The 26,003-nt window shown below is 38.5% G+C and overlaps 1 protein-coding gene across 50 annotated transcripts in view; it reads right to left on the reverse strand.

Moving 5' to 3' along the window:
• Window positions 1-482: 482 nt before the first annotated feature.
• DLG2 (discs large MAGUK scaffold protein 2) overlaps window positions 483-26,003 on the reverse strand; it is a 2,233,585-nt gene continuing 2,208,064 nt past the window's right edge. For 26 of the 50 annotated variants that reach the window (XM_065528807.2, XM_065528814.2, XM_065528813.2 and 23 more), the window contains 7 exons: window positions 25,753-25,794; window positions 18,187-18,237; window positions 17,044-17,145; window positions 14,608-14,780; window positions 12,059-12,168; window positions 7,360-7,451; window positions 483-5,255 (listed from right to left, as the gene is read on the reverse strand). In XM_065528807.2, the coding sequence (XP_065384879.1) occupies window positions 5,149-5,255; window positions 7,360-7,451; window positions 12,059-12,168; window positions 14,608-14,780; window positions 17,044-17,145; window positions 18,187-18,237; window positions 25,753-25,794 (677 nt within the window). In that variant the 3' untranslated portion in view covers window positions 483-5,148. The remainder of the gene's footprint in view (window positions 5,256-7,359; window positions 7,452-12,058; window positions 12,169-14,607; window positions 14,781-17,043; window positions 17,146-18,186; window positions 18,238-25,752; window positions 25,795-26,003) is intronic. The other 24 variants (XR_012423578.1, XM_045370161.3, XM_065528811.2 and 21 more) reach the window with 1 other exon arrangement.

The following is a 26,003-nucleotide window of genomic DNA, read 5'->3' on the forward strand; positions in this document are numbered from 1 at the left end:
TCTGTATTCTTAATATCTTCTGGAATTCCACAGTTTGACACTGGGAAATTGATTTTTCTCCTTACATAGCTGTGAGCATCTTTAAAAATCTATCTTTTAATACATTGTTCACTTTTGGAAAAATCCTGATTAAAAGCAGGCAAGATGGTAACCAAATATTTAAGACTATGCAAAAACAGCACTTTCACTTCCTCTCAGCAGTGCCAGTACTACTCAGGGCATACCCATCCTCATTGCATTTTAGCTCTGGAATCAGAGACAAAATTGATAAAAATAGACATGAATAATTCTATTCCTTATGAAATAAGACAAATTATGCTTTGGGAGAAAATCATTTGCTATAAAGTATAAAATGTTTTAATGTTTATATCTCATAATAAAACCATGACACGTTTATAAACACTCTATCAGGCATTTTTACAATGGGGCCACCCACCGCTGACAACTAGAAACGCAATAAATATGCACAGACACACTGAGTATGAAATATACATCTTGATTTTATAATCGTGTGTGCTTTATTTTTTACACAAATGGAATGGAAGTGTTGAATATTTACACTTAACAGGAGTGTAAGCTGTGCAGTGTCTCTGTAAACTCCAGCCCAGGCAAGGAGTATTCCCACCTCCCTCCCATCCTGCACTACAGCTCGATGGAGAAACATCCTGTCAGAGAGAAGCACAAAACTGTCATATTGAAAGGATCTAACGGGTACAGCCTGGTGCACTCAGAAGTTAAGAAACACTTAGGAAACACAAACTCAAAAAGGAGAGAAGAAAAGTCTGCCATCCCATTGGGAGTCAACCTTGTCACTTGGTTGTCTGTCCTCATGAGTTGCTAGGGAGATACTGTACTCTTTAGATGATCTTTGTCTAAATTGTCCGCCTGCCTTAGCTTTGTCCTCAGCTGTTACAAGAAACTGCACAGCTGTACAAGAAATGATTTCCAAAGCACAGGTTTCAGTGAGGAAGGATATTTACAGACTTGAGTGTGTGTGTGGGTTTCCAACCACAGTCATTCATACTCAATGTAACATGTGTGTACATGGTATACATACCATATATACCATACATACACAGAAGTAAAATGTATATCACAGAATTCTGTAGGGAGTCCCCTGGCAAGTCAGCTGTCACAGGAGGTACTCCACATGCTTCAAGGGAATTGATCTTTTTCCCCCTAGGAGTGACAAATTAATGTGATCAACTTAGGAATTAGCCTGAGTCCTTGACTTAAATATATTTGTAGGAATTTAGGCAGGACCAAGACAGGAAAGAAGAGATTTCATTTCACCAGCAAGTCCATTCAGTCTCACCAGAGCAATCACCAGCTGAAAAGCAGAAGGGGCTTCACATGAAAATGGGAAAAAGAAAGCTTATGAATGGGAAAAAAATGTCTCTCTCCAAACCAAGGTGATGGCATGGCTTCAATGAGGAGGAAGAGGTTTGCTGTCAGAATAATTGGGGCCAGAGTCTGCCTTTATTGAAAGGAAGTGTCCTCAGAGCCATGCGGTAGTGCTGGGAGTGGGCTCGCTTAGGAGCAGCGTTCAGGCAGAGGCACTCAGGCGCCGGCAGGGCCCACAGCACATGCATCATCGCTGCCAGGGCAACGGTGCAGGCTGGATCCGGGAGGCGGGCTGGAGCAGGCTCCAGGTCAGGGCCTCACGCTCAGCTTTGCTTTCTGGGCTGAGTAGGTGAAACGGCGACCTAAAGTATTTGTGTCATTAGTCCAGTGCACGGACTTGCTGTCTGAATCAGCCATGAGCCCTTTAGAGGACAGAAAAATCAATACAGGGATGTGCGGGAGAAGATGATCAGAGGTGCGAGGAGAGGAGAAAGGACAGAAGAGGAATAAGAAGGGCAAAGGAACAGAGACTGAAGGAGAGGTGGACAAAAAGAGAAAAGGAATAGAGAAGGATTATAGGAGAAAGTCAACAACTCAGAGATGGTGGGAAGGAAGAATAGGAAAAGGAGAGGAACAAAAAAAAAAAAAACAAAAGAGAGAGAGAGATGGAATTAGTCAGAAATAGAAGAAGGAGGAGAGCAAGGAAAAGAATGAGGAAAAAAACCAGAGTCTCGAGCCAGAGGTTGGAGAGTTCTTTCCTGGCTCGGAGTCCTGAAGGGCTGGCAGTAGGATCTAAGACAGCGCACAGAGGCACCCGAGTGCGGCTTTGTGAAGACAGGCTCTTTAAGCAGACAGAGCCAACCCAAGAATTTGGGGCTGGGAGAAAAGGCCTGCAAATAAACGGCCAAGAAATCCCGCAAAAGGCCTGCAAATAAATGGCCAACAATTCTGTGGGAGGAGAGCAAAAAATGAATGCCTCTGCACTTAGCTGACAAATGGAATTTTGATTTTGGTAAAGCTGAGAGCCCCGTGGTGCTACACATTGTACCAGAGCATGAAAAATAGCACCAGTTACACGATCTGGCACTTTTCTGAAAGGGCCCAGCATGTGTGAAGGTGACATTGCACCCCCAGCAAGCCTTCAGGTTGGAGAGAGCTCTGGACAAAGTTTGCAGTGTTAGCACCAGTCTGGCCCCAGGCTCCGAGTGCATTTGCACCAGATGTAATCTGGGTAACTTTCATGCCATTTCCATACAAGTCATCAGATTTGCTGCAAAATACACCAGTTCATTGGAGCCATAGAGACATCAACATTGGGAAGTGCAAGACAACACAACAAATGGAGTGTAAATTCTATAGGAAAAGACCCTCTCACCAATTTGCTTGGTGATTCTTCAAGCAAATATATATGTATCTATATAATTATATAAATCTACATAAAAAATCAGTGCAAATGCCAATTCTAATCTGAAAGCATCTACACTAGGAAAATAAATAGTTATATTACTACAAAACCAAGGGTTGGTGGTTCAATTTGATTGTACTCAGCCACAGCAATACTAGTAAATGAAAGCACATCACACGACCCGCAAAAACATCTACTCATTAATGACAGTCTTTTAAATAAATGGTTGCATGCTCAGTTGAGAAACCAAAGAAGTTATCATGGTGGCCTAAAAATAGAGCTGGGATCAGGAATGGCATTCTGGTGGCAGAAAACTTCTGGGAGCAATATTGATGAAAGTAGGCCTTGACCTGAAACTGGCGAATTGCAGACATGGACATATCTTTAACATTTTGAGCAATCTAAGGAAGTCTCTGGAAATTTAACTTTCATGAGAGGGAAAATGCATTGCTAGCCCTTCCATTGGCAAAGGAAGCCTCAAGACTATGGGAAGATGCATAATTTTGCATTTCTGTGTTTGTTTTGCTGACTGCAGCCAGGCAGACAATGATGTTTAGTGTAAGATGAACAATGCCTGTTTTTGGAAAGAGACTCTCATTCTAAGCTCTGATGTTCTTACTGTGAAGAAGCCCCATCACACTGATGGCTCTATCTCTTGCTCTCCTTCCCAGCCTACATGCTGGTTTGCTGCACAGTGTGGCAGAATCCCTGCCAGGTCTGGATGTACCCCAGAAATAAGGCGATGGGGCTTAGTCTGGGCATGCACAGAACCCAGAGTAGAGTGGTTATTATCACTGAAAAGTCTCTCTCTAAACACCATGGGCAAAAGCAATGCTGATGTTGCCATCCACTCTAAAGTGGGAAACTAACTTTTCTAGTTCAGTTTATAGGCTTTGGGAGGTTTCTTTTTTTAAATCATCATTATTATAATTGTTAAAAAATAAACTTGGTCCAGGTGCAGCTCCAAGAAAGGCAGTTCAATTGGTTGAGCTCAAAGTCATTAATTGTCTTTTCTTGTGACTCTATCTCTTTGCCCTGTACATAGAAACAAAAAAATCTGCACCCCTCACCCCCAACCAGACACTTCTCTCTCTTCCTCAAAGAAATAGTGCATCTAGGAACAGATCTCCCGTTGGCTCTAATACCATCTCTGGATGTTACAAAACTGTCAGTTACTCTGTAAAACAAAAAAGTACTAATCCTAATTACTCATTGTTGGCCAAAATGCTAAATGGTCCTTTAAGAATTGTATGTTAGTAACTAGGAACAAAGTTATTCAACTATTTGCATGGCAGGCTCAGGTTATTTAACTAGAGAAAAGCAAAAACTTCCCTTTAGATCATTTGCATAAGTTTGTCTCTGAAAAGCCATCAGCATAAAAAAAAATGCATTAACCAAATGTTTTCCAAAAATATCCATAAGGGCAACTCATTAAGGGATGTACTCCATGAGAGTGTATCACTAATGTGGAAGGGAGGTGAGTGAGGAAGAAGTCTTTGTCAGACTTGAAAGGAACTCAGATGCTCTTAATGGATCATTGGCAACAAAAGGGAGAGTGCAACTTTCAGTTCTTGAATTTGATCATCTGCTGATGTTGCATACATTTAGTCTTTCAATATTAGTCTTTACAAAATATTTCACAAAACTTTTTTAACCTATAGAAATTTGTTTCTATACATTTAATATATTTTTATTGTATAAATTATTCTCATCTTTAGTGCCTTCTTTCAGTCTATAAATGGCAAAATAGGCAATCAACAATCATAAAGCTAATTCCAGGTGGAATCCCCTCCTGTCAGTGAGGTTAGTCCTCCATACACTTGCAAATTTTATGAAATGCTTGTCTTTGCAGATGCCAGTCAAAAAACTACACACTTATCCTTCCCTGATAGTATGTCGTCTCCAAAGGGACTCCTTTCTTTTTTCCTTCTTTCTTTCATTTGCTTGTTAAGAAATCAAAAGATGTGCATAGTTATAAAATTCGAAGTGTACCAATTACAGATGTGGGTAATGGGAAGGTTGGTGAGGTTCGAGTGCTGGCAATTTTTCTTTAAAGCAAAAGACACAGAGAGCTCTGCAGCTAAATCAGCTCTGGACATCAGCTGGGGTGAGGAGGCTCTCATCTCTTGGGCAGAAAGCCCGTCAGAGGTTCATCCCTACACCTGGCACTTTGAGCAAACCAAAGCCTTCCTTCATACTGCAATGTCTTTTCTGTCCCACCCTTTGGCCCCTCTGTTTCCTTCATGGCTTCATACAGTTTGTGTTGTACATTCATAAGAATTCACATTGACTGCAAAAACATAAATGCAACAAAAACATAAAAGCCTCCAAGTAGTATGTTATATATATTTTGTTCTTCTAAATGCTCTTCTGTCGTTGTCAGAGGCGCAGTAGCTAATTTATAACTTTTCCTTTGAGGGAATCCAGATGAAAGGCCCAGATTGCTCTTCAATAACAAGCTTGCATTGGTTATATATATCTTCTAAAGTATCTCCTTGGACAATAGCTATAACAAAAGCAAACATCCAGAATTAGAAATCATTTCCCGGATGGTGAAGAACAATCATCACTCACACATTGGAGGCTCAAATCAGTAGCAGACAACTCATCAGGAAGCTTCATATCATTTTTCATTAGTAAGAAAAAGCAGAGAATTCACATTAGCAAAGTTACATTCATGATTTTTAAAAATGCTTTCAATGGATATCCTGGATCAGTAACAAATGCATCACAGTCTTTGCACTTTCTGCATGTCTGTCTGTAGTCCTGGACAATGAATCACTCATCTATTTAACCAATATTTTATGGGTGCCTACTCTGAGCCAGGCACTAAGCTAGGCATTGATCAATTTTCAGACTGAGAGCCCCCTATTTAGAAGAGAAAACTGGCCTTACAGTGTCTATATTTACTTACTTTGGCAGCAGCAGAAATTCAGATATTGTAGACACCGAGGAAATAATAAAGATTTTAGAAGGAAGTTTAGTTAACCTCCCAACCTTCAAAGCCCTTAATAGGAAAACCCAATCATTCCCGAAATCTCTGGTAAATTGAGATTTTACCATACAGGGCTATTCATATCGAGAATACCGTCAGTCCACTATTTATAAGGAACATAAATAGGAAGAAATATAAACAAACTGATCAGTTGTGTATTTCCTAAAACACTAAGTCACTTGGAGTAGATTTTAGTACATTTTGTTGTCTCATTTGAACAAAACTATCTTGTAGAAAGATTTCCAAAACACATCAATATTATTCATGACACTATGTCTTAAAAATAAATTACTACTGAAAGATGATTTAGACATTTAAAAACAATCCTCAGAATATATTAATTATTGTATTGTATACCAAATATAAACCACTGTCAAAATGTACACTGTTTTGATTGTTTTTCCTACCTGGATGTTCTTTTAGGATGAAACATAGCTCATATCTTGGTTATTGACAGAAAGATTACTTAATATTACCTGATTCAAGATATTTACAAACTGCTAAGACATTGACACTTTCTATATTCTGAATGAGGTAAAAAATAAAACATCTAACTTCACATATGGTAATCCAGGAAGAAAGTTCTTGGGTTTTATTTATTTATTTATTTTTTATTTTTTGAGATAGAATTTCACTCTTGTCATCCAGGCTGGAGTGCAGTAGCACAATCTCGGCTCACTGCAACCTCTCCTCCCAGGTTCAAGCAATCTCCTGCCTCAGCCTCCCTAGTAGCTGGGATTACAGGTACCCGCCACCACACCGAGCCAGTTTTTTTATTTTTAGTAGAAATGGGGTTTCACTACATTGGCCAGGCTGGTCTCGAACTCCTGACCTCAGGCGATCCACCTGCCTCTGCCTCCCAAAGTGCTGGGATTACAGGAGGGAGCCACTGTGCCCAGCTCGAAAGTTCTTGTTTTTAAAACACTGGGAACCAGGTGTAAGGCAAATTTCACAAAGTCTGATTACTCAGTGTTCTATGAAAGCATATAGGAATAGAGAACTCAGAACTCAGGCCATCCAGGAGAATAAAAACCTCTATTCCCCTAACTTCATGTTTCCAAGGAAACATTTAAAAAGAAAATAAAAACTGTTTTTGGTTGAGACATGACACAGTGAACTAAAACATGAGGAAGAGTTTCAAGCATCTTGTTCACGTGCTGCTGATCGGTGATGGGGACACTGACGACAGCTCATGGAGCAGGGAACGCAGGCCTCCAGGTTTCTCAAGAGTAACTGCTTTGGACACTGACCATTTTGAGCCCTAAAATTTTGTTTTTCAAGTTTTCTGGTGATATCGGGGACATAGTTTAATGAGGTAGCAATGCCTAAAATCCTTTTCATGGTAGGAGACAGCTCAGGGGCATCCGCTGCCCATGGTTTTGGGTAGGGCTGGTGGGAACGTGGGAGCTGGCTGCAGCTGAACTCTCAGGAGAACCCAGGGCTTTGCGTCAAAATGGGTGAAGCAGAGGGAGGCTCCTTGTGAATGAAACAGATATTAGGGATTCTCAACAGGAAGGTTTTAGGGCACAAGTACACCAGGCCCAGAGCCCTCTCTATGCCAAATGTCAGACAATTTATCCCCTTTCTCACACTACCAGGGTAAAAGTGAACTTACCTGTAAAATATTCTCCAAATTCTTGTTCTAGCTTAATTGCTCGATCATAGGTTTTCTTGGCTTGTTCCTCTGTTAGACGCTTATTCATCTCCCTGGGAAAATAAGGATTTGTATTAGAACATAAAGGGAATATTCCAAATCCTAAAAAATTAAAATATATGGCAAAAATAAATCCTGCAGAAAGCATAGTGTAATCTTAGCAACAGCTTTTTAGTCTTCATTCAGGACTCCTCTGCGCTGGAATAATTTCAGCAACAAGGACTCCCGGCCAGAAAGCTCATTCTCTCAAAGGGCAGTCTCTTGCTCCCACATTGGATTAAAGCCAAATATGCCTCCTTATGATTTGCAGTCACTGGTCCCTGTTCTGCAGGGACCTAATATCCACCATGGTAGGCCCTAGGATATTTCAGTAAAGTGTTTAAGTGTGTCTTGAGGCTTCTACTTCTTCAGAATAAACTGTCCTATTGCTTCATCTATCCCCTCATTTGATGTGATTTCTAAATCTGAATTTTCCTGGTCACCCTTTCTTGGAGTTTGTCCTAGTGTATGTCAGACTCTCTGAAATGTGGGAGAGTAGAATGGTAGTTATCAGAGACTGGGAAGGGAAGGCAGGAGGGGAGATGAAGAGAAGCTAGTTAAGGGGTATAAAATGCAGTTAGAGGAATATTTCAAAATAGCTAGAAGAGAAGAACTGTAATGTTCCCAAAACATTTCCAGTGATGGATATTCCAATTACCCTGATTTGATCATTACACATTGTATACAGGTATTAAAATATGACATATACTCCAAACATATGTACAACTATTATATATAAAATTTTTTAAAAGTCTCAAGGATAAATCAAGGTGGGAGAGAAATGAAAAATTCTTGAATTCTCTCTAAAACCTAATCTATTGATTCTTAACTACTGGTAGCTTTATCTTTCCAGGTCTTCCAGGTATTTAAAAAAAGAGTCCAGTCAAATGCAATCTGCTTGGCTGATCAGGATGCATCACAGGTGCACGTAGAATTTCTGAAATCACTACTGTCTTGCATGCTGCTTAAGAAGCCAGAGATCTGGGTCTGGAACATCTGGCCTTAGTCAATTCCTTTCCAGAGCAAGTAACGGAGGCAAGAAGGGACATGCTTAAGACTGTGTATTTAACAAATAGTAATCTGGGGTAAGAACTCAAGGTTTTGGTTTTTTAAACCAATTTTTAGTTAGACTTCCTACTATACAAAGACTTGATATCTTTCAAAAGAGGCTTATTTGGAAAAAAACAAAATATTGATGTTAGACATTAATGTCTAAAATATAAAGAAGTGGGAATTTCCTGAACTCTTGTTGCTAAACTCATCTTGTCCTGAGGGGGAGTATGTATAATTTTTCTTCCAAACAGTCTCAGCCCTACATGCTGTGAATGGATGTTACTTGTGGGTGGAGAAGATGCTGGGCTAAACCAAGGGCTGCCCTTCAGAGAAAGATATTTGCTCCAGATGTCAAGAAATCACATGGGCCAGGTACAATGGCTCACATCTATAATCCCAACACCTTGGGAGGCTGAGGCAGGTGGATCACTTGAGCTCAGGAGTTCAAGAACAGCTTGGACAACATGCTGAAACCCTGTCTCTGCAAAAAATACAAACATTAGCTGGGCATGGTGGCACATGCCTTTAGTCCCAGCTACTTGGGAGACTGAGGAGGGAACATGGCTTGAACCCACGAGGTCATGACTGCAGTGAGCCATGATGGCACCACTATACTCCAGCCTGGGCAATATGGCGAGACCCTGTCTCAAAAAAAGAAATCATGTAGTTCTGGATCTTCTTCAACTTGACTGCCAAAAATTCCATCTTCTCTGAATTACCTTTTTACTGATCATAGCAATAACTTAGTTTAGGTTTTTATCCTCTAACCTGTGAATTTATTTTGTCTCCTTGACTGATCAGTAATTCTTTGAGGGTGAAGACCATGGCTTGTTTGTCAGCATGTGGCATGGAGTCTGACTCAACACTTATTTGTTGAATGAATAAGTGAGTAAATGAATGAATGAATGAACAAATGGGGAGCTAGATAAATAAACATAATTATAAGATAGTTGAAGACAGAAGTAAACACAGAGCATCATGGGAGCAGGAAGGTAAAAGCAGACCGGAAGTGACAGGGTGAAGAGACATTGCCACGTGGGAAGGGAACAGAAATCAGATGGTGGCACAATATAAAAAGAACATCCCTTTCATACACATCCTTGATTTTATGCTCCTCTGAAAAGTCAGCTATGTATGTGCTAATAAGCTCTGTGATTTGATGTGGATGATGCACTTGAGAAATAATGTGTGTGATGATGTATCAATGCGTAAATGTGACAGCTGCCATGCTTTTGTTCCGGCTGACCTAGCATTCACTCCTCCCTGGGGAATGGGCAATTCATGGCAGCTTTGCTCCTGGAGTAAAAGCCTTGGAAAAGAGTGAACTGTAAAGTAAACATCCAACATTTAATAGTTAGATTGCATTGGTCTGAATGTCACCATCACTGCGCTTAAGACCCATGAATATGGCTGCAGCAAATTATGTCAGATTCACTGTCCTCATTGTGAAATCCAGCCTTTAGTATGTTTAACTTTCCTTGGTGATAAGTGGCTGTGACAGTGCCCTAAGGCATAACTAAAATAAGTCATCTCATAGTTGTGGAAGGCAGTAGACCTTCTCCTGTGGAGTGCCAGATGGGACTGTCTCCGAATATCGCACTGGACCAAATGTGCCACTGCTGTCGTTCCCTCAGGCCTCACTCCCCTGGGAAGCCATTTATCCCACTAAGTGTTTACAATATGAAGATTTATTTTTCTATTTCTGAAACAGGCCTTTAAGATGGCTGTTCCCAGGAGGTAAGGACTATTTTTCTTCTCTTATTAATGTTAGCATTACTTATATTTATGAGGCTCTTTACAGATTATAAATCAATTTTACATTATGAAATTTGTACTTGCTTAATTCACTTTGTTCTATGCCCGACACAGTATCCTATATAAGGAAAAATTTAATACGTGTTGGGGATGATAATATTAAGAATCATTATTTTATCATTAGTACATATTTTTCCACGTGCCAGCCATGGGAAAAACTCTTTATATTATAATTTAATACCTAAATTCATGGGGCTGAAGGTACTGTCAGTGACCTCCCAATCTTATTTTTTTTATCCTGGTAAGAATCCTTGTCCATTTTTTGTTTATGGGACTATATTCTGCTTTCAAGACACATCTCTGGCAATTTCCCCAGAGCTCAACTACGTATTTAACTTAATTCTCTCAGGCTGCCATTCCAGCTGCTGCAGTTTGCTTGGCTTCTTTGTCTTCAGAGGAGACACAGAACAGTTAGCTAATATCCTCTGCAAGCAATTGCTTTCACCGCTGGGATTAAACAATTTCCATTTCTTCAGTCTTTCCATAAACATTGTTTTCCAGTACTCTGTGGTTCACTCCTGAACTCTGTCAAACACTATGGTCTTGAGGCCTAGACGAAGGCAATATTTGATCAAGGCCCTTATGACAGACACATTGGCATTATCTCTTGCACTGTCATGGAAGAGGTGCTGTTTATATGTTCTATAATGATAAAATAGTTTTATTCCTTTAAAATGAAGTAATTTTATATCTTTTATAATAATAATGGGTATTATGTATTGAGTACTTACCGTATGCCAAAGACTATATGAACAGCTTTACTAAACTCCTAACCTTGTCATTTAACCTTTATACTAGCTCTATGAGGTATTTATTAGTGTGCCTCGTTTAGAGGTGAGGAGCTAAATCTTAGAAAGGTCAAACAATTTGCCCAAGGTTACTTAACTGATCAGTGGCAAAGCAAAGAACCAAATCTTGCCTGATCAATTTTCAGGTCCCTGCTGGTAGCCCCTTCTTAGCTTCACCTTTGTGAATGGGAGTTGCCTATACTAACTTTACAGTCAGATCGTGAATGTCTGCCTACTTTGTTTAATGATTTTTGAAAGAAGTTATTTCACAAGTCCTTTGGAGAAAAAAACACAAAAAACAAGAAAAACAAGAAAAAACCCTGAGTGCACAGGTATGAAGCTACTGGCTTAAGTTACATATGTTTTACTGCCATGCCACTAAGAAAACTCTATTAAGAACAATGTTCTACGTGTGTAAAGTTTTAATTAAGGAACATTAGAATTCTATTATGGAATCAAGGAAAATGCCAATGAAAAAAGTCTCAAATGTTGTCTGCTCTCTCTATAAAAAATCTACATATTTAAAAAGATTTACTTATGGACCTGCCTCAGAAGTATGAGACAATTAAAAAATGATTGCTTTCTATCATTTGGAAAACAAAAGCAAACCAAAAAACCAAACCAAGCCAAGCTATCCTCAAAACAACAACAACAACAAAACCGCAAAAACTAACAAACAAAACAACCTGTGAAGTAAAACAATAAAAATCAGGAAACATTACTGAAAATGTTTTAAGGAATTACCATTATTGTTAAAATGAGGGGTGTGAAAAAAAGAAATCACTGACATTATGTTTCTAGTGGTTTAAAAAACTTTGATGTATCTTTAAAAAAAGAGAATGCTGAAAAATCAACAATGGCATTTCCCATTTGTAAGAATTCCCAGCAAAGTCCTGTTAGTAATTTGCAGTATAATATGGAACAGGGAGTTAGTTGGATGAAGGCCTCCAATGCCCTCTACTCACATAAGAGGTTCCAGAGACCTGGGTTTTATGAAGATGGCAATGGGATAGAGCTGGGCAACTTGTAACCGCTTGATAGCATTTCCTGATACATCAAGTATACAGTGTTTGCCCTGGTAGAAAGAGAAGAAAAATATGAAGTTAATATAGAAAACATGGCCATAATCCAACAAAAGGAAACTAATGTATGTAGGTTTTAGAGGAAGGTAGGGGATGCTGGATTTCTAAAGTCAGAAAAAGATCACTGCAAAGAGTAAATAAAAATTGATACACAGTAAATTGATATATAGTAAAAATCAATACATAGCAAATTGATATATAGTAAATAAAAATTGATCATTGAGTATTTACAATAACTAATACTAACTAGCCCCTTACAAAGTGTCTGCCACTGGACTAGACATTTTACATGTGTTCTCTCAGGTAAATACCTGATGTAACACACAAAGATGACATGCAGCCATATGTTATGTGACTGAGTCTATTCTTACGAAGTTTAATAACCATCTCTGAAGACAATGGTCAAGAAGAAATCCCCAAATCTCTGAGGTAGGTATTATCAGCTGCATTTTATAGAAGACTCACACTAACTAACTTGCTGAATAATCTAGTGCTAGGAGCATGCAAACCCAAGTCTTAAGCACTAACAGAATTGTTGGTTGGAAAAAATAGACACTTCATTGTCTCACCCTGCCCAACATTCAATGTGGAAGATTGAGAATAGTGTGAATTTTCCCAAGCACTTGTATGTATCCTGTCTGCAATGTGCTCAATCTAGTGGAGGACAGACACAAAAATGGTTAGTTAACTTAAATATATGGTTGGCTGGGCGCAGTGGCTCATGCCTGTAGTCTTAGCACTTTGGGAGGCCGAGGAGGGTGGATCACCTGAGATCAAGAGTTCGAGACCAGCCTGACCAAAATGGTGAAACCCTGTCTCCACTAAAAATACAAAAAATTAGCCAGGCATGGTGGTGGGCACCTGTAATCCCAGCTACTTAGGAGGCTGAGGCAGGAGAATCACTTGAACCCAGGAGGCGGAGGTTACAGTGAGCCGAGACTGCACCATTGCATTCCAGCCTGGGCAATAAGAGTGAAACTCCATCTCAAAAAAACACAAAAACAAAAAACAAACATATATATATATATAAACAAATTAAATGCTGGTTAAATGCCAAGAGAGAAAGGCTTGCATGAGGTATGTAAATTTCTTGTTGGTTAACAAATAAAAATGCTATTACATTATAGCACACCTCATTTAACTTGGCTTCCACCACAATGAGTGCCCAGAGCAAGGAGCTGCTTTATAAAGCATTTCTGGAAATGCAGATACATTTGCCACATCATATTCTACCTCCTGGAGAGAAATGTCCTCATTACCCTGAGGCTAGAATAACTTTATGCAAGAAGAGAAAAAAAGGTACTTTATGCAGATAGGAACAATCCTAAATCAATAATAAGGGCTAAAATCTCATCTATAATGTTCACATGAAAATGAATACAGTCCAGTGAATACTTGAACTCTTCTTATATGAGAAACCCACTAAGATGGTTCAAGCTGTTATTACTTAGGTAATAGATTTCAAGTTTTCTATCTGTGAAGTGCAGCAGCCATGTAACATGTATAAATGCTGGATGACTATTCACCAGTCAGAACATTTCAAGTTAACAACATGAACAAAGAGGAAAATAGGTGCAATTATCCAGGACAGTTTGACTAGAACCAGTATTTATATAGTTGATAGAACTGAACTTTTGAGAGGGAGGAAAGAAAATAGATGCAACTTCTTAGTGTATTCTTAGATAGACATCAAAATTACTTGTTTAATTCTTTAGCAGTCCACTGAAAAATGTCATGGCAAATCAAATCAATCCAACAAATATCTTCTCCTATGATATTGGTTCTCTGTGTTCACAGGAGATAGGATCCCTCTGTAGGCAGATTGTATAGCCACACCCAGGTGCCTTCCTATCCTACCCTCTCCTGAACATTCTTCTCTTTTCCATGCCTGTGAAGTTACCAGCAAGAAGAGAATTACAGCATCTACACCTCCTCTAAGCTAGAACTTCTCTGAGCAACGGGCTGGGCAGCCCTTCTCATCTATCTTCTCTTCCACCATGAGGATGCCAAGTTTTCAGAGAGAGAGAGAAAAAAAAAGTAACTTCCTCTAACAAAAGAATTCAGGAACGCTGTCCCCTTGGTTTACAACAAAAGTAGTAAACCTGCCTTAATAAAATCTAGGTTGTTTATTGGGGCCTCAGATAGTGAGTCAAAGACAAAGCGAATCCTCGTAAACTTCAAGCTGTTAATTGCCTTTAGGTTTATAGATATCCCCCCAACCCCCTTCCTACTTTTTCCAGTCAGTGAGAACACTTTGTTGAAATTAGAACAAAGATTAATGACATTGCTCTAAGGTGATTCTCTGCTTGGATGTCTTAAATTATTTAATCAAAATTTACAATTGCAATCAAGAAAGAGTAATGACCAAAAAAATGCAGTTTGCAACCTAGAAACCTTCTTCAGGGGAGGTGTAAGAAGATTGGTGAACATACTCTTTCTGCTACAAATCTCACAGACTGCACACTGGTTCCATATAAATTGTCATTGTACTGGCCGGCTTCTATAAACTTGTGCTCTTGAATATCTTTCTCCATTTGTTCTCTGGAAATGACAAAGTGATAGTCTCTGCCATCCACCTCGTAGTCTCGCTTTGGCCTCGTAGTGTCTTTAGAAAACAAAAAATAATAAAATTAAGGTGCATTTATACCATAAACTTGCTTTACACCTATATTCTCCACCACATCCTCAACATTGATATGTAGAAATATGCAGTATGAAGAACTATGACATAGTAACAGGTACTACTCTTACCCTCCCACCATGAGCAACTAAAAAACTGGACAAAATACATGAAATAACTGTTTTCAGTCATCATACAACAGGAAGTACAGGGCTGTAATCTTTGAGAAAAGAGAAACATATGAGAGAGCATTCACCCCACCTCTCTGCCTAGAGGCCATTTCCAAATGGACAGTTTAGACATCACTCACTGCTAGAAGACACCGGAGTTCAGTCAGAACCCATGGAGATCCCAGAAAGGCCACATTTTAAAAGGTTACTCTAGACTTACTCTACACCCATCTTCACAAAGTGAAAACCATATCACAAATGGAAGAAGCTGATGTGTCAGTAAATTATCACCTGCCAGAACAAAAACTTAATATTCTATAAAGGAACATAAAATTAAGACCTCAACATATGTAAAATAAGATAATTGCAGTTAACATAGGACTAAAAATCAGCAAGTCTAACCATTTGACCTACATTTTTCGGTAAGAAAAGAAGGGGAAAGCAACCCAGCAAAATGAATAAAAGCTGTTAAAATATTTTAAATCTTCGACTCACTTGTTTTTCTCCTAGAAATATGTTTATAAAAATGATCAAAACTTCAGATACAGATTTATCCTTAAAGATATTCATTATATTATTTTATAAGTAATAATTATAACACAATTACAATGGTATTTTCATTATAATTCATAATAGTGAAAAATAGGAAAAAACCAAAATGTTCATAAAGAATGATTAGTTGTGATATAGTATGCATTTGAAATAGTTACATAAAATTTTAAATAAGCAAAAAATACTCAATCACAGGGAAAAATGCATGCATATAAAGAAAGAATAGATGGAAATGTACACAAATATTAACAAGGATGTTATCTCTGGGTATTGTGTGGGATTTTGTGTACTTTTAATTTTCTTGTTTAACTTCCTTTTTAGCATTTTCCAAGTTTTGTACAATGAACACATATTGACTATCATAAAATGGTTCTATTAATTTAAAAAAAGAGAAGGAATATACAAGGTGAAAGGAAAAGTGGAAAGAATGCTTAAGTACTTTCTGTTTTCTTTCTCTCAAAAGTGGAAGAGCAAGCTGGAAGCTGCTGTAAATGACCTGGAGTTTCATTTGCTCCTTCCTATCTGAAGACTTTCTCAGGATATGTTCTATGGCAGGATCTCTTCCCAGAGCCCTTGCTGGGAATTGTTTCATGAGATACAGCAATCATCCTAGTCTTTTGGCCATGTACTGGACACATACAATTCCTGCTATTCTTATGTATCTCATGCAAAATTTGCAGTACTGGAATATTAGAGACACTTGAAAGCATAAGTGTTAAAATACGTAGAATGGAAGAGAAATATCTGTTGGTATCAGATGTAAGAGCTCCATTATCTAATAAATTAAAATTTCCTGATGGACCTATCTACATACATAGAAGGTCTGCATACATTTCTGTGTGACAGAGTCAGGGTATAGATGGGATGAATGAGTGGAGAAAGTATGGTAGGGGGTTGGGAGGAGGGAAGGCAGAGCAGTTAGAATCTAATAAGGCTACAATCAGAGGGCCCAGGAAGCCTGATGATTATCTGTAATGAGAAGAAAGTAGTTTAAAGTCTGTAATGGCCTAGAGGTCAAATTGAAGTGTTATATATCTTCTTGTCTTCATCCTCCCTAAACCTGGGACTGTCAACATGGGAAAGCCTGTTGGGTTTTGGGATTGACATACGGCCCTAAGTCATCCTGAGAGGATTTTAATATATGGCTTTGTTTCCGATCTCTTCCATCCTATAAAAAATAATGTTTCAGTGGCATTTCAATCAATCTATAAAAACATACTGATGCCTATCATAAATCCTATGCTGTTTTAAATGGTTGGGGGGCCACAAAGATTCATCCTGCCTTTTAAGGGGCTACAATCAGTTTGGAGAAAACATTATTATTTTTATTAAATACAGAATGACACACAGCAGCATAAATGAAAAGTGTTAGGCAAAGAAATTAAATAAGGCACTCAGCTAATCGGAAATGGTTGGTATTTGAATTACTGGAGAGACTACTGGAGGAAAGGAATTACATTTACTATCTCATAAATAATCCAAGCTCTTTTTTTTTTCCCCCTAGAGGAAAGAAAAATGACACTTACGAGGCACACAGGAGCCAAATTTATCAGGGAATTCAGATATCAAGTCGTCATTGATCCGATCCTTCATGGGCCCCAGGATAATCACCGGCCGGGTATAGTTTACTGCAGAATGGGAAAGGAAGATGGAGATAAAGAGAAAGACTTGGAAACAACTGCAAAACTGTCCTGCAAGGGTGATTCTTAACTGCCAGACAGTAAGAGCTGCTAAGGGCATTACTTCACTGGATAAATTACTCATACAGCCTTGCACAGGGAAATTGATGTTTAACACTCAGGAGGTTGGCAGTGCCTACTTTCTGGAATCTACTAGCAGGGAAAGGCAACTGCAGTATCTGTTGATGAAAAGAAACATTTGGAGGAGTTTTGCTTACTCTCTGGCTCTGCCTACATAATGTCAAAACAACTGAATTTAGTCAACTGAGTGGGAGAAGAAAGAATCCAAATCAGCTGTTCGGCTATTGTTTAGACATGACTATAAAAAGTAATTGTTAGTAGTAATAACATCTTATGTTTTCATGATTTCTTTTCCCCAGATCAAAATACTCTCTATACTTTGATATGGTGTCTAGATTTCCTTGTGTCTGGGATTAGAAGGAACCTGAAAGTTCATGGGGTACAACTCCCCATCTGATGCTTGAATTCTCTCTGCAATATCCTTGTCAATAGCAATTAGCCTCTGTATGAATGCCTCCAGGAAAAAGCAGCAGCTTACAGATAGCCTGTGTCTTAGGCAGATCTGCCAGAAAGGCCTTCTCAATACTGAGCTGACATCAGTCTCTCCAGAGGCTTTATTCACCAGTCTCATAGCTAGTGCTCTTTAGGTAATTTGAATGTGCTCCTTCCCGTTGAGGACCACTCATCTGGAGGGCTGCATCCTTCTCTTAGGAGCTATTACTGCCCATACTCAGCAGGGAAGTTGTTTGTTTGGTGATAGGGTGAGAGAGACAGACAGACAGACAGACAGACAGACAGACAGACAGAGAGAAACAGAGAGAGAGAGAGAGAGAGAGAAGGGTACGGTCTCAAGACAACAGAGTATTAAGCAGAGTTTATTCTCCTTAGTCCTTCACTCTTTCCCTCCTTCAATGATGTCACCTATTTATGTCCCAGAAATCAGGAATGAAAGCGTGCTGGGAAACTTACTTTCCTGCCTTGTAACGGGCTCATAGGAAAGAATGAGGTCTTCTTGTCCTCCTGAGAAGAGAAGAAAAGAAAACCACAGTGAACTAACAATCAGTCATACATTACAGAGACAAGCCCTGCTCTGAAACACAGGAAACAGACACAGCTCAGGGTTAATTCTCCTTGCTCTTTCTCCTTGAGCCATTCAAAATTCCCTTCATCCTTGCAAAACTCTTCAGCACTATTTTAGTATCAGATTTTCACAGTCATAACTCTAAGTAATAACTGGTAGCTAGCTATTTGCTGCAGGGCAATGACCTGTGAGACTGATTTCTGTCTGGCATTGAGAATGGAATGTCATGGCCTCTACACCAAGCATTACTACTTAAAAGGAAGCCATTTAGTTCAAGGAAAGGGTCCAGTTCAATAGTTGGCTGCTACATAATCAGAATTGCTGTACCTTTTATTTCATCTTCTATTTTATTTCCCCAAGAAGCACACTGTTCAAAAGCAAGTATATGCTTATTTAATTTATGATATAAAAACTTCATCAGGACACTCAGGGTTTTACTCTAATATTAATCCATCAGGAAAATGCTGTGGGTCAATTAATGTAGATAAAAAATTGAGGAGTATCCTACATCATTGGTTATAATTGCTGCTAAACCATGCCTTGACACTTCAGATAGAGAACTAAGGAAGACACACTAGTAAAATGTCGGTCCCTCCAATGTCATTTGCTACAAGACTTCTGATTCAGGGTGGACCTCAAGTCAACAAATAACCATAGAAAGTAAATTGGTTTTTGGTATTTATTTTTTCAATCATCTATTTTATACAATTGATGAATTAATTGGTCAGAGGATTAGCTCAATTTCAGCTGCAAACCCGGAAGTGTCTGCATTTTTATTTGCATTGACTAACCTTTGGAGCGGCAATAGGTTAGGGCTGTTGAAAAGGACTTTCTGTCTACTAGAAGAGATAGTGGAGCAGGAGTGGAATATGAGGTAACTTCTGAAACCAAAGGGCAATTCACCTTTGCTGTATATCCTCACCGCCCACCCCTGAAGCACATTCATAGTTTATCATTGCCAGGTTCTCTTCCTTCAATAGCCACAGCACCAGGGAAAGGAGAGGTAATTTCGTAAGAAGAGTTAATATCATCGACTGTTTTGATAATGACTGATTTGGGAAAATTAAGCAATATGTGGGTATAGCTGTGAAGTCAGATGACTTCCTTGGAGGCTGGGTAGATGGAATGGGATGGGGGTAGGAGTGTCTTACTTTTTCAAGTGTGAGAAATGGCCCCAGGCTGAAGTCTTATCTTACCTCAGCCTCAAGGAGGGCTTGGGCTCAGAATGGCGCCACCACGGCAAGCTACTTCCTAAGGGTACAGAGAATGGACCTTGATGCTCCTCCTAAGTGGTATCTACGCATGGCCACCCCAGAAGTGTTCAGGGGACTCTCCCATATTGGTCAGGGGTTTGGTCAGTGAGGAGTCAGATTCATTATTTTCTGTACTCAAGAAAAGAATGATTCCCTTTGAATAAACTACTGAAATGTACAGAGCCTAGGCCAAAAAACGTGAAGGTGATTGATTACTAACCCCCAGTTATTTAAAGCCTGAGCTATGTAGAGGGTATAAGCATTCAAGGTTTTATTTTAGTATTATTTCACCAGGAAAATGCTGTGGGTCAATTAAAGAAGTGTATAAATTCTTGGGGAAAAAGTATAGTTTTAATGATAGAAGCATGGTAGACTAATATTGCAATTTTAGACTATAACTTTATGGGGACATCTTCAACAATTAATGTGCAAGGGAAGAATCCTGACCATGGGATAACAAAAGCTTTAAATGTCAGGTAACTCTTGGACTTCATGATTAGGCTGGGAGCTTCATAAAGGTAAAGACTGAGTTTCATTCATCACCATGTCTCCAGTGCCCCATTGAGTGCTTAACATAAAGATGTCAACAAATTTGCATTCTGATTTAAGTCGTGGGAAACAGGATGAGCAATTAGGCCAAAGGTAGGTTCTACTTTGTGTTTCTGTTAATATGGTCATTTAATTTTGGAAAGCATGGTTTTCTCTAAATAAATAGAGCACACCATGTTCCCATAAAAATCTCTTCCCAATGGCTTTGCAAATCATTCTGATGGAACGTTCTAAAGGCAAATCTTTAATAAGATATTTGATGTCAGCATATATGATTGTGATTCAGGAAACTAGGACAAAGCATAGCTTTGATTAATTTTGTTCAAGAGTTCTCTGTCTATCCATCGCTTCTTGGTTTACTTCTCTAATGAAAGGCACTGGTTCTGGTTCAGAGCAGTAGTGTTGGTAGACAGCAATGGCAGCATCCCTTATGTCTGGGCCACCCCAATTCTCAAGACCTTGTGGCAATCAGGTACTGTGTTATACCCAGGAAGCCTGTGGGGAAACCCGTGGAGGTGGGTATGACATAATTGCTGTGAATTCAGCATCTTAAACTAATTTTTCCTTCCATGTCCAAGAATGAAAAGCCCTATGGGTAATGGGGAAGAGACAAAGGAGAAGAGAAAAAGCCACTGTGATGAAGGAGAGAAAAATCCTGTCTTTATGGCAATTTGCAGGCCTTGAGGGTCTTTCACACTCACTGGCTTTTATTTTTCACAGACATTGCTTGAGGTAGGTACTCTGATGATCCCCATTTTACAGATGAAGCTGAGGCTCAGAGATGTTAATGAGCCTTGATTCCTCAGCTAGTAAATAGTGGAGTCAAGATTTAATATCACACCTTTTTCAATTCTTGTGGAGTATATTGCACTGTCTTGAAACAGTGAGAGAAGCAGAATTCTCTGTGGGGCAGGGTGGGTGGGTGTTGAGGTAAAGCTTACAAATGAACAAAAAATTGAAATGAGAGATAGGGGCTGAAACCAGGTCAGGGTTATTAAGAGGCCATCAGGTGCTCTGCCTCTAAACACAAGTTCTCTCTCTCTCTCTCTCTGTCTCTCTCTTTCTTTCTTTTTATTGCTGCTGTGTCATCCCCATAAAACAGTCATCCTTAAGAGTTTTTCTATTTTCTACTCAGGAGGGGTTGGCACTTCGAAATAACAGCTGAAAAAAGGTACAAACTATTTCTTGGTTTTGTTCTGGCAACTGCATGGCTGAAAGTGGGAGAGCAGCACAGAGCTGTGTGTGGATGTCTGCAGCTGCCAGAGACTTGGCAGAGGGTTTTGTCACAGTCTCCACAAAACACTATGTGTTTAAACTGGAAGCCAGTCACAATGAGAGACCCTAGTATGCCTTCATGCTAGACAAAAGCAAATTGCTGTTCTTTAGGAATTCCTGGAAACTAGAAAAGAGAGATGATGGAGAGAGACCAGTGGCAGTACATTTAATGCTCGAAATTTAGTTTTTAATGCCTGCATATGATGATTTTTAAGAACGAATTAGGTTCTTAGAGCCATAGAATGTTAGTGCTAAGAAAGGGCTTAGGGTTCATGTGCTTCATAGATGGCAAGTGCGTTCCACACACCGTTACTCTCTGTGACCTTGACAGCCATCACAAACTGATCATTGCCGGGACTACTGCTGAGCCTCAACATGGCCTTAGAATACTTTTCATTACAACCCTTCAGGCAGCTATTGCCAATTGGTTAGAGTTTCAACCTTGATTAAAATTTATTTGCCATTTCTGTTCTAATTCAAGCTACTCATTTTACATAGGAGAGAACTGAGTCTCAAAGACTTTGAGTAATTTCTTTAAGGTCATACAGTAAATTAATGGCAAATTGTCTCCATAGGATGTTCAGAAGATGAACTTAATATACATACAGTCCTTAAAATCAGACTTGGTGCATAATGTTATATAAATATTGCTGTTTGCATTAACTTTACAGGTAGTATGAAATGGTTAAAAGTTACTACGTAAAATGTCAAGAGGCTTGGATTACAAACTACAGGGAAGAGTGGAAAATGAATGGGATTCAGAATTAAGAGGTCTTGGTTGGATTTGCAGTGCTACTACTTTAATAAGGTAGGCAGCCTCTTGGAGCTTCAGCTTCCTCATATGGAAAGGGGGTATTAATGTAAAACATGTCTAATAGTTTTGTCGCAGAAATTAAATGAGATAATAGATGTAATGAAAAACTGCTTTAAAAAGACTAAAGGAGTAAAGACATCTAAGGGCAATAGTTGAGAACAATAGAGTAAGGTGAAGAATATGTACCATTTTCACTGACTTCAGTGGAGAAGTTTTGGGTCTCCTAATCTCAACACCTTAGTTTCACTCAGATCAGTTCTTCAAGATCCTTGTTTTGAAAATCCTACTTAACTGATGAGCACTAATGGGTTGGAAGGATAATTATCAGCTTGCACACATTCATGATGATGTAAAGAGCTTTACTGAGCTTTGAGGAAGGCATGTCTTCAGTTTTAGAAGCTTACATAGTCCTCATTATACTTGCCTAGTATTTACCACCTCCTAATACAAGGGCAATTGTAAGGTGTGATACAGAACAGCCAAAAATACAAGGCTGAATTTTACTACTTTATTGTCAGAAACCTAGAATTAGTCCACAATTAACATAGTTTTGAGGTGGTGTTTTGCACAATTAGACAATGTACATTTTATCAACTGCAATTTTAGCTGGTGTTAAATGCAGTTGGAAAACCTATTTTATAATGCTTGAGATGATGCAGAAAGATCTGAACTATTTACTAGAAATTGATGTTTGTGTGTATCTGTGTGTGTGTGGCATACCTCAGGAAACATATAAGACTTTCAAGTAAGGTTGCCACAATAAGGTGTAACTCCAGGATACAGTGTGAATGGGGACTCCGGATTGTGAAACACAATGGCCTAGATCTTTGTTTCAAACTCTGAATTATTATTATTATTATTTAGCCATTTTGTCCCCAGAGTGGATATGGAATAGTAAAGTATAACAGTGAAATACAACACCTGGATATTGGTGAAAAGAGGGTTTTTTTTTTTGTATTTGTTTATACTATTTTTAGTCATAATTACAGCAAAAGCCAGGAATTCACTAGAAAAATGTAACCTATTTTGACTTCAGAGTTGGTACCTTCTGGAAAATATATTTGTTCCAAACCTCTGTGTCTTTTGTCGTGGCAATGCTCTTTCTGAGAAGCTCCTTCCTTATCTTGTCTAGCTAGTAAGTTCCTCAACTTTCCAAAGCTCAGCTCAAAGCTGCTTCCTCTCTGAAACTACCTCTTACGCTCCCACTATTCTTGAACCAGACATCTATCTTAGTACCTGTCACATTTTGTGCACTTTTAAATTTATTTATATATGTCTCCCACTATTATGTGTGCTTAGATCTAGAGTTAGTTGATATTCACAATGGGTCTAATGGTATCCAGGGGACCTCATGTATAGTAGGTACCAAATGAATAAATAAACATTCCTCTGGAATTCTTCATATTTCCATTCTGGAGGAATAAATGTCATTTTTCTCCTCTGAGCTGTGATAAAGACTCTTCTTACTTTTGTTCATTTGTAAAGAAACCAAACTGAGTGGCCGACCTTCTATAACCTTGGATGAAACTCAAGACAATAGAGATGATTAGATTCCATATTTGCCTTACTAATGTCATAGAATCCAGTTCCAACTCTTCTCTTTTCTCATAGATAATTTGAGATGTCTACAAGTGTTTCCTTTATTCATTCGATAAACATTTATGTGCAACTAGTATTTGAGAGTAAAAATAATTAGTGATGTCATCTTGGAACATCACTCCAAAAATCTGTCAAAGAGTTGAAAGTCTTGGGCCAGTTTTTATAACTTAATAATTCTGGGAAAAATATTCCCACCTCTGAAACAGAGAAGAGAAGCCTTTAAAATATTCTATAAAAATGTGATATTTATAAGAAAAGGTAGTTCTTGTATAGTATATATTTTCCATTAAAAGAATTGAAAGATAAAGCATGATGCTTTCTCTTGCTGTACCTGTGTCAACTGGGTGGAAGCACAACACTTGAAAATTGAAAACTTAATATCAAGGAAACTAGTGTCATTGGTCTTCCTGGAACCCCAGAAAATAAGTTATATTTTTCTACATACTAAATTGAGGGCAGCTTAGGTGTTATTAACAGAAGCTTTGGTCAATTCTTCTTGGCCTAGTTTCTTGGTTTAAAATAAAATGAAAAAGGGGGGAGGCAATTTTTTTCTGAAATTAGGATAATAATAAAATTATAAAAGTATAAAGAATGTAAAAATGTTGTCATGTTACCGTGTTGACAACAAGAACCTTTTGAATTCTTCCATCAGCAAGAATTGATGGAATTTCTTCTATCAATAAGACTTTCATCAGTAAGAAAATTAGGTGGTTCTTATATCAGTCTAATAATGTTTGATTAATCAAGCATATCTCATCACAATTTTTTTTCATTTTATTCCTTTGTCTACATCATCTTCCTCCTCCAAGCCTACCTCCATCTGCCATCTTTCCTTTTTTGTGCTTCCTCTCCTACTTGCCGCCCCTCTGATTTTCCAAAGCCTCTCTCAAAATCCAAATTAAGTGTTGTACCACTATTTGGCCTTCCACCTCAAAAAGGCATAGTTTTGTAAAGTACCATGCTATAATCGGGGGGAAAACCTCAAACAATTCTAGTTTTCAATTAATACAATACTCATTCAAACAAAAGACAATACCAATTTCTGCCTTAGTATCTGTGGGTCACATGTATTAGGCCTGCTTTTTGGGTAACCCATTTCACTAAGGAATATAAATTAATCTTACAGAAATTGTAAGAATCCCAGTAAAAATATGTACCTATGTCAGTCACCAAAAACCAGTAAGTAAGTAGGTGGTAAGAAACCATGAGGACTGATCAAAAGGATATGATTGGTGTTTGGTGGATATTTTCATACACTAAGCAAATGGCTTGAGGTGACCAAACAAAGACCAGAAATAACTTTTAAATAGTTACCTACCTTTTCAGCTAAGTTTTCTGATCTAAGAAGACTTGGTCACATTAAAAAAATTAAGTTCCTTCAACATTAGAGGATGAAACTCTTCCATCAGTTCCCCAATTATCAAAAAAGTAAAGTCAGAAATGTTATAGTATTCTACCTTAAATGATTAATCAAAGAGAAAGTGATGTAAAAGATTCACACCTGATTTTAAAGGAACACTTAATTTATAAATGTTTTTCCTATGAAGGGGAGCCAAGAACAGAAAGGAAATGGCAAAATAAGAAGGAAAACAATACCATGATGATTTTTCCACCCTCCTGCTGAGAGTTTCAATTATTTTGGGGGTTACAATGTAAAAATCCACCACGTTGAACTTTTTACACACCTTCTCTGTGACAATTGAATCACTGAGTCACAACCAACTGGGGTTGTAATTGTTTATTAGCAAGACCACTACTGCTTGCACAAATCACATAAGGGTCCACTGATGGCTCTAGTGTCTTTTTTATCTTTCCACATCCAGTGATTTCATTTCAAGCCATTTGCTTTGAATACAGATGATAAAAGGTAGCAATTGAAAAACAACAACAGAAATCTGAAATGACCACCACAGGCAATGGGGCAATTGCAAAGAAAAGGACCGCAAACCAAAGCAGTAACTTACGGTAGCTACTTTCGCTATCGCTGGCATTAGAAGAAACATGTTCTGCAAGAACAGCACAGCAAATTAAAGAGATACCAAGCATTGAAGAGCAGCCAGAACTGAAAGGAATACACTCATGCAAGGCTACTAGAAATGTGAGCGAAAGGCAAGTAAAAGCCGCAGAGGAGGCTGCATTAAGAAAACTCAGATAAGATAAAGAAGATGAAAACTTTATCTCCATTTTACAGGAACCCGCTGCTTGATTGCTGTTT

The sequence above is a fragment of the Macaca fascicularis genome, chromosome 14, assembly GCF_037993035.2.
Source record: "Macaca fascicularis isolate 582-1 chromosome 14, T2T-MFA8v1.1".
Classification (NCBI taxonomy): domain Eukaryota; kingdom Metazoa; phylum Chordata; class Mammalia; order Primates; family Cercopithecidae; genus Macaca; species Macaca fascicularis.